This window comes from Juglans microcarpa x Juglans regia, chromosome 5D (genome assembly GCF_004785595.1).
Source record: "Juglans microcarpa x Juglans regia isolate MS1-56 chromosome 5D, Jm3101_v1.0, whole genome shotgun sequence".
NCBI lineage: Eukaryota > Viridiplantae > Streptophyta > Magnoliopsida > Fagales > Juglandaceae > Juglans > Juglans microcarpa x Juglans regia.
The window spans coordinates 2,369,783-2,379,464 of record NC_054602.1 but is presented as its reverse complement, the minus strand read 5'-3'; the positions used below and the strand labels follow the sequence as shown (position 1 = coordinate 2,379,464).

The following is a 9,682-nucleotide window of genomic DNA, read 5'->3' as shown; positions in this document are numbered from 1 at the left end:
AAGTCATTCACCAAACACATTTATCTAATTAACATGTAGTACTGATTTGTCATCATTATTCTATTTAAACACACATTTAAACATTAAGATAAAATAATAAAATGACTAATCACATATTGATTAGGTGGACGGCGTACGTGTTTGGTGTAAAACTTTCATGTAAAATTTCTCATTGACATTATAGCATAAGTTATTAATGTGGTCTCATTAGCCATAAGGAAATTGATTAATTAGAGTCTTTGTCATGTTTATAACGATAATATAATATGCATGGATATTAAAATTTACGATATTAAGGGTGTGTGTGGATGTTGAAGTGAGTTGAGTTGAGTTGAGTTGAGTTGTGATGATAAAATATTATTAGAATATTATTTTTTAATATTATTATTATTTTAAAATTTAAAAAAGTTGAATTGTTTATTATATTTTGTATTAGAATTTGAAAAAATTATAATGATGAGTTGAGATCAGTTGAAGTGAGTTTGGTAACCAAATGAAGCCTAAGAATAGTAGAAACTTTCCAACAGAAGGTCACTGTATTTTTTTTCCTTGGTTTCTCCCGTTTCACCAACGCTAGGGGTAGATTCATATGATAGTACTGCTGAAATTCAAGGGGATGTACATTTTACTTACAGAGACAAAAATAAATAAATAAATAAATAAAGATGTATAAGTGGAAGGAGGCAAAGGGTGCATGGTACTTTGAGAAGCCAAAGCCACTGATCTGAAACTCGAGGGCTTGTCAGGCTTCACTCTGAGATGGGTCAGCCTCATTTGTGTTAAAAATCAGACCCCTCCTCCCTCTTTATAGGCCCCACCAACCACACATCCACAACCCTGAACATACAACCTCACCTCCCCCCCAATTCTCCCTCCAACCTGGTGTGGTACTGCACTTCACCCCTCTCTCTCTCTCTGTCTCTCTCTCTCGCTCTGAGCTGCTAATCTTACATACAAACTAAACTGATCCCCAGTCCCTTCCTTCCATGGACAAGACCGAGAGAGAGACCCATGACTTCATGAACGTCGAATCCTTCTCTCAGCTCCCCTTCATTCGCCCCGCACCAGTTAAGGAAAAGGGCATTAGGCTTTTTGGCATAGAATTCGGCGGTGATAAACATGCAGGTGCCGGCACTGATGATCAGTCCGAGTCTGCCGAGACCAACACGTGCGAGATCGACGCAAAGGACAACATGAACGAGAACGGGGAGAGTAACCGCAGATTTGAGTGCCACTACTGTTGTCGAAACTTCCCAACCTCTCAAGCCTTAGGAGGCCACCAAAACGCCCATAAAAGGGAACGCCAACACGCAAAACGCGCGCATCTTCAGTCGGCCATGGTACATAGTAGCCACCTCTCTGATGCGCACGTCTATGCAGGGTTCATGAATTACCGCCTCGGCTCCGCTCCAATTCCACCAATGTCCTATCCATCATGGAACACTAGTAATACTAATACCGTTGCTGCTAATGGTAGGTATTATGGAAGCCCCAGCTCGTTTTCTCAGCCTCCTCCTATAAATGGGAGTCCTTTGGCCTTGTGGCGAATCCCTGCCGCCCAAAGTAACCCTACTTTTAATAGGGACCCTTCGTTGCACCCGTTGCCATTGTTTGCCGGGGATGAGTTAAAGCCCTCACACGTTGGTGGGTCTAGTTCTCAAAGCAGGTACGTTTACGAATCGAAGGCTAGCGTCCAGGACCATGTGAGTTTGGATCTTCATCTGTAGTAGTAATTCGATAACATCTTAAACTATTTGAGATTTAAGATTAGATCGGGCTTGCAATCTTTTGATATGCAAAATGAGGGAAACCAGTAACCGTTTTCTATTTATTAACATCATCATTTTAGTATGAGCTAGTGTGTAAATGAAATGAGGTGAATTATTATTTTTTATGTCTTTGAATATGAGACAGCATATTCCTCAAGTTAAGAGACTCTTTGACCCTTGATTTTTTGTTGGTAAGGCACCTTCAGGTTGGAGTAATGGAAAAAATTTCTCCCGTCTTTAAAGCAGAAACTACATAATTAGTTTAGACATGATGACTAGCTGATCTCTAGGAAGATAAGTATTTTCAAAATGATAACTGGGAGAATTTTGCAAATGCTTTTCTTTGTAAAATTCAATTCAAGTTTGAAGAAACATAGATCATCAAAATATTTGGTCCAGTGCTATTATATCTCTTCCATCAAGACTCAAGAGTATTTCATACGTGTGAGGAATATATGGGGGACCCGTTGGGTGGGCATGAAGTCTGTCCATAGAGACGGAGACGGGTGCGTATATCTATATATGTGAGCTAGACAGGTGGGGTGAAGAGGGAGGCGGGATTTGTTTTAGTGCAGCAGAGATATAAAAGAAAGAAAGAAAAGATGATCAGGTGATAAACTTTGATGTCTGCTCTGCTTATGATGCAGAAAGACAATGATATTTCCATGGCATCTGCGCGAGGATAGCATATGATCTTGCCAATCTTTAATGCATGTTCCGCTTTCTTTCTACTCAGTCGTTCTGAGTAGAATTATGTGTATCTCTGTACGTGTCTGTGTCTGTGTCTGTGTGTGTGAGGAAGAGAGGGGATAGATCCTCCTGTCATTAGACTTTTGGCTGAGGAAGCAAAGGCAATAAATAATTTAAAATCACTGAGTTTTTTTCTTCTTCGATCAAACTAAAGTACATTAAGGAATTAGTAGCAAAAGAACGACGAGAAATCTGCTCCATCGATCAGATTTGGATGATATATTGTGGTTGGGTCGTGGGACCTTGATTGTTAGGCAAAAGGTTGAAATAGAATGGTTGCGATGTAAAGAGTACGTACAATGTGTTGGAGCGGTGGAATGAAAATGAGGTCATTAAAAAATAAAGTGACATGAGTGATTACTAAGTTGATGATCCAGGCCTGGTCTACAACTGGGAAGGCATGGGCCAAGTCTCGATCTGTAGCGCCTATTTCGAAACACAATTTTCAACATTCAGCTCAGAGGCAGCTAGCAATACCTAAGCAGCTTTCATGGATTTAAATTCGGAAAACCAACCTCTCGGAAAAGGATGTGTCCTTCTTTGCCCTCAAGACTCGAACATTTAAAAAAAAAAAAAAATACTCTAATTTTATTGATAACCTGATTACATCTTTACATCTCATGAGTTACACATTCAAAACTAATTAGAAAAACCAGACCAGCCATCCAAACTAACTAAAAGACTAGAACATATGAACATGCAGGTAGCTAGTTAGATTGCCACCTTTATTTATTATTATTATTATTATTATTATTATTATTATTATTATTATTATTATTATTATTATTATTTTACCTCTTTGCACCTTCTACTTTTTAATTGTAGAGAGAGAGAGAGAGAAGTTTTAAGTGGCTAGACATTTTAGGTGAGAGTGGAGCTGTGGATTTTAGAGATTTTAGAGGTTTTCTATCTCAGCAATAATTCAGTGAGAGTTTGTACTGATGGATCTGTCTTCTTCTTTAATCTGTCTATTATTGTGGCTACAGAACTGCGTCAGAGTTTTTTAGATAATAATTGAAACAACTCATTCAATCCCCTTACAAAACTTGCTCGTTAATAAAATTAAAGAGTCCAAAACTTTAATTTGTTTTTGACCTGGATTTTGGGATATGTGTTTTGTCTCAACCCGCTTCCGAGGAAAATCATGTGTTTTATTGAAGTAGTGTTTGAATTCAGTGATCTTTTCGTTGTCTTTGTTCCTTTTTCCCCCTCGAAGTTACTTGATTAGATCGATCGAGCAGAAACCCAAACAAAACTCAGGCATATTGTTCTGCACCTTTCGCAGCAGAATATATATTAATATTGTATATGCATCGATCATGCAGAAAAAGAAGAATAATTTCCAATTTTCCATCTCATGATCAGAACTACCGGTTGGAAATTTCAGGAATCGAAAGGCTAACATGAATGTCATATCAGAAATCATCACAATTTTGTTCTTCACCTTTTTTGCAGTAGTAGTACTATATATAAGCAAAAAAGAAAGTCCGATCCGTGCATATATGCTCATATGATATTTGAAGCCGAATGAACCTACTTTTGCAGGCAGTACGGTTTTGCTATAGCTGATGTTTAATTATTTGGAGTTCAGATAGTTGAGTCACTGTAATCGATATTAAAGGTCCTTCCAGTAGTACCATTGCCAAATAAGCTAGCTGTTCGATCGATCGATCATGTAAATACTTACGTAGACAAGTCATGCATTAATGGAATTATGGAATATATATATATATATATATATATAAGCGCTGTTTGTCACTATTATCATGTATTTTACCTAACACCTATAATTAATTTAAATTGCGTTTTTCATAAGAAAACTTCGTACTAATTAACTGTGTAATTACGTAAAGTTTAAATCTTTTTCTTAAACCAATTATTACATTTTATAAGCAAGGTCTTCCAATAATTAATGTACGTACGTAGACAAATGAGATCCCACTTTTAATTAGTTTTCCAAGAGGAGTTTGATCGTTTGCTAAGAAACGACCAAAAGAGTGTATATATAGAAAGAAAAACACAACAATTTATCCCAAAAGTCTGACGTGGGATACTAATTGAAGGGTGGTCGATTGGAGGTTCGAGGGTCACCTCAGCGATTTCAATTCAGCCATGAGCTGCAATTTTGTTTTTAATTCGCAGACTCGCAAACAGGTAGGTGAAGATCACTTGTTTCTAAACCAAATTAAGACACTCTGTGTCCACACTGATCTTTATCTAGAGAAGCCCGGCCAGCAGACCATATATATATATATATATATATAGAAAAATCTAATTGAAAGCGATTCTGTGCACTAATACGTCTATTCATTCAATATAATTGGTCAAAAAGTAGATTTTATTGAAAACAATATTAATTTAAATTTAGAATATAAAGGCAACAACATTAGTACGCAGATTGGTACGCAAACAGCTTGCTTGTACATATATAGCAAAACTCTCTCTCTCTCTCTCTATATATATATATATATATTATATGCTTTGTCTTTTTATCCTATAATTTCCCCATAACTATTTTTTTCAATTTTTAAGAAAAAGTGAATGAAAATATCAAAATTAAGTAAAGATGGATGCTGAATTTTAATTATCTCTAGCTGTTAATCATGCAAACATTAAGAATATATAATAAAACACCCCGGCCCTCCCTTTGCAAGGGACGGAATAAATGTCCTCACCAAGTTAAAGAAACTTACTCAGAATTAATACTCCTAATAAATAATGACGAGTCGACGACATTCATGAAGATAGGAATGAATTATATCATTCATTTATATTGGAAAAAGAAAAATTATTTTAATAAATAAAATCATATTCTAATGTCATAATCTTACTAAAATTTCTTGTAGAAATATTAATTTTTCTTGTAAAATTAATATCGTTTGATATCAAACGATAGAATGAGAAGATATATATGTTTGTATTCCAAAATAAGAAGTGTATATTACAACCACAACTAAATTTTACAAAAATAAATTCATGAATTGATATGATTTTATATAATAAATTAGATTTACTTTACATAAATAAAAGTAACATTACAATCTAACGTATATATCACATCAAGTCATGTGCGTTTACTTTTATAAAAAAAAATCTCTTTGTTGTTGAAACATTTCTCTTCCAAAATTACCTAATAATTACTCTAATTAACTAATGCTTCTAAAAGACCTTGAAAATAACAATATATGAAGTAGAGAAAAATAGTAATTCCAGGTCAGGAGGTGTTGAGTGACTTGAGTCCCTTCTGTGCATGGCTGTAAGTATCAAAAGGGCAATAATAAGAATAAAGCATTTATGGAGTTTTTGAACAGACATTGATGAAAGCATGCTTTCTGAGGGACCTACGATTGCTGGCCCTTAGACGCATTAATAACTGCATCATGTGTACAAAGGACTTTTGCAAACTATGCAACGCAGTGATAGATACCCTGCAGTATAGCACGTTTTCTTCTACGACCTCTGTATAAATTTAGTTACCCTGCCTTTCTTGAAATAGGATAATGGTGATCATGATGATCATGCATGTATGATCATGGTGTGTGTGTGTGTATATATATATATATATATATATATATATATATATATATATATTCCATCAAGTTTAAATACTCTTCGAATATGAAAAATAATTTTAAAAAAAAAATTGAAATCTTAAACATGGTAGTACTAGAGCTGGAATCAACTCTTTTACCTAACTAAATAACGAGATCATGATCAGCCCTCATGTATAGCTTATAAACATCTACTAGCTAGGAGTAAATGGTGCCATACTGTTATCTACCAAAGGGTAAATAATTAATAAGGCATTTAATTAAATTAAGGGAAAAACGAGGTAATATCCAAAAGAAAAGAAAAACAAAAAAAAAAGATGATGAAAAATAATTAGAAGGGGGTGGGGGAGCAGAGTTAACATCAATCCAACTATCAAAGGGACCCAAAAGTAAATGCAACATCAAGGGCGGGACATGTGATGAGCAAAGATGATGAAAGGCATATTAAAGTCAAGAGCCAAAGGGTACACACATTATCATTTGGACCACTTTCTTCTTCTTCTTCTTTCTTCTTCTAGTACTATTATTATGCTTATACTACTATATACAACTCATTTACATATAAAATATATAGCTAGAGAGAAGGAAAGATGAGGAGAAAGAGAGACAGAGAGCAGTGGAATTTAAGAAACATCGTCCCCCACTCCCTCCATAAAGTCCCAGACGAGGTTGACAGTTTATACAGTACTGGCCCCTCCCTCCATCCCTCGTGCTATCCTACGCTACCTCCACGGTGCGTTTTAAATCACACTCTGGTCTCCGTGATTCGCTTATACATACGTATGTACGTACGTATACAGTAATAATATTATTGTTTATATGCCTTGCATGCAGTGTCTTGTACTGTATGCCTGAGATTTTCTTTACTCGTTTTAACCATTAAATCAAGTTTTAAAATATTGAGCTAAAAGGTCCTCTCTTTTTCTTTTCTTTTTTTGTTATTATTTTCTTTTTGTTTTTTGCCACAAAATTTGGGCTTAAGAACGCCAGCTAACATCATCCTTCTTCTGCAGCTCAAGCAGGCAAGTTAGCGTTGAGCCCAGCCCAATTGGATTTGAATGGGTGGAACTCTTAATTCATGCTCGGTGACTTTAGTCGATGCTTAATACATGCACATGTACTTTAATTACAATTTCATTATTTTCGCAAACCCATTTTCATACTATAAAGTCTTTTTGAAAAAAAAGGACTTGTTCGGAGGATTAATGGAGATTAAAAGCACAAATAAATTATATCATAAGATAAAGCCAACCCAAATGCAGGCGAGTGGTAAACAGGTCTGGCCCATTTTCAATCCCAGTAAATGTTAAAACCAAATTCAACTGTTTTGTTTGATTTTACTGATAGGATGAGATGAAATCAAATGAGATAAAATTTAAAAATTAAATATAATTTTATTATAATATAATTTTATTTTAAGATTTAAAAATTTAAATTATTTATCATATTTGTGTGAAAATTTAAAAAAATTGTAATGAATATATAAAATAAAATGGTTTAATTTATGTAACGAGACTAGGATTAAGAAAGAATGAAAAAAAAAAAAAAAAAGAAATAAATAAGAGAGCAAAGGAAGAATTCATTCAACCCAATCTGACTCCTACCGCACCCTATGTACTTTTTGTGAAGTTTTTCAAGTAATTGACTATTTATTTCATTTTCCATTTTCTGATATTCATCATACCTAAACAAAAAACTATAGTGCCGCTCGATGCTGTTACTGGCTGCACAGCTCGAGGTTGACACTATGTAAGAGCAAGATCCAAAACTGCAAGATGTCTCCGTAGAACTGTAGAAGCACACTTTCACTTACAACCTCAGAGACGTCTGCCCAATAAAAGCTTCACTTCCCCTGCAGTCGGACTTATTAGCAATCTCTCCGGAGTTTCACTCCCTAGAAGTGATGATAAAAATAAAAAGAAGAATAAAAAATATATATTATATACACCATATTACTATCTTACTTTCATTTTATATAGCACATTTATTACCATTAAATGATTATTTATTGCATGTTTCTTTATCATCTAATAGTGAAGAATGTGTCAAGTATTATTTAATATAATCAAAATAGAATGAGAGTGCGATGTATAACATTATATATAATAATAATAATAATTTAAAACAAAAAAAGAGCTCATTCCGTGACCTTGCAAGTTTCAACCGAGGCAATTGGAGTAAAGCTCATTCTGAGTAAAAGTGAGTGGACTAGGCGGCAAAATAGCCCGACTCTTCTACCCGAGTCCGAGCAGTGTGAGCATCTTCAATATGTCGTGTGAGAAGTGAGATCCCAAAATGGGAGGCACTTGAGGCGGCATAATTAATATGATGTCACTGTGAGTTGAGCAATTTGGAAGCGCATAACCTACAAGAGTAAAACAACCAGTTCGAGTTTTATGCATCCACAGCTTTAAACGTCAATCACAGCTTAGAATCCCATGAACAAGAGACTTTATGCAAATGAAGGTGTGTCAAGATATTGAGTTTTACACTTCTTGTTCTGCTTCTTTCTCTCCTAGCTTCTTGGTATTTTTTATTTATTTTTTTATAAGTTTCTTGGTAATTACACATCAATTCTCAGGTAAAAGATATTTTTGAGCCTCTGCTCCAAGATATGTTTGAACATCTTTTCCTTTGAAGTTTGAACTCACAATCTATAAGCCTATAATCCCCCAAAGGCTCATCGTGGCATATTGAAACAAACTTCCTCGAAGGGGTCGTAGAACTTTTGAAATAAAAGGAAGTTCATTGAATGGTTTAATTTTTTTGGCAAGTACTTTCATTATGATTTTTCTTAAAAAATTTGTAGATAATAAAAAACAGAGGATCTAATATCTGCAACCCTGGCCCTCCAAGAGATGTTCCTTACAGCTTGAGCCAGCTTCTGTTTTGTAAAAGTATCCAAATCCCTTTCTTTTCGAAGTTTGAATTGCAGCTTAACCATTTGAATGAGTTGTAACCAGCACATCAGACCTGAGGCAATTTGAGAACAGCCCTTTTAAAGAAGAGCTGTGATAGACACTCAAAAATATGGAAAGGCAATTTAGCCTTTCCATGTCTTGTGTTCGTAAAATATTTCCGTGTCTGAAGCATTTTTATTTAAAAAACGGAACTGAAATTGTAATTAAATCATCCCACTTAAAACCTGTAAAGGGGGAATGTCCTTATAAAATTACCCATGTATCCCTGTATATTAACACAAAAATCAACAAATAATCTCAACAAATTGATTAGTCATCAATCATGTAATTATTTAATAACCAAACAATAACATTAAAAAAAATTACATAACACCAAAATTGGTAACAAATGGAAACCATTTAAAGAACTCTTTAAACGTAAAACCTTACGGGACAGCCAAACTCAAAAAAATCAATTTTATTATTTGAAAATCAGTTACAAGTAAGTTCTTAATTATAAAACTTTTGTCAGTTGACTTTCTTACTTGACACGACAAACGAACCGTTTATCTATACCGTAGTAGCAGCCAGAACCTCTGACGATCTTCAAACATTGGGTTTTCTCTTGGAACTCCAGTGGCTGAATCACGATCACTCAATCTCAATCTTGGATCAACAATCACACTATTTGAGAGAAACAATATGAAAATTC

The 9,682-nt window shown here is 34.7% G+C and overlaps 1 protein-coding gene across 1 annotated transcript; it reads left to right on the top strand.

Annotated features, from left to right (window-relative positions):
• The first annotated feature begins 793 nt into the window (after nt 1-793).
• LOC121266528 (zinc finger protein 8) lies at nt 794-1,894 on the top strand. The gene has a single exon (XM_041170380.1). It carries the CDS (start codon nt 987-989, stop codon nt 1,725-1,727), a length of 741 nt encoding a protein of 246 aa, XP_041026314.1. The 5' UTR covers nt 794-986; the 3' UTR covers nt 1,728-1,894.
• Nucleotides 1,895-9,682: the final 7,788 nt, after the last annotated feature.

Excerpts from the sequence above, each read along its gene's own strand:
- LOC121266528 (XM_041170380.1), top strand. The coding sequence starts at position 987 with ATGGACAAGACCGAGAGAGAGACCCATGACTTCATGAACGTCGAATCC.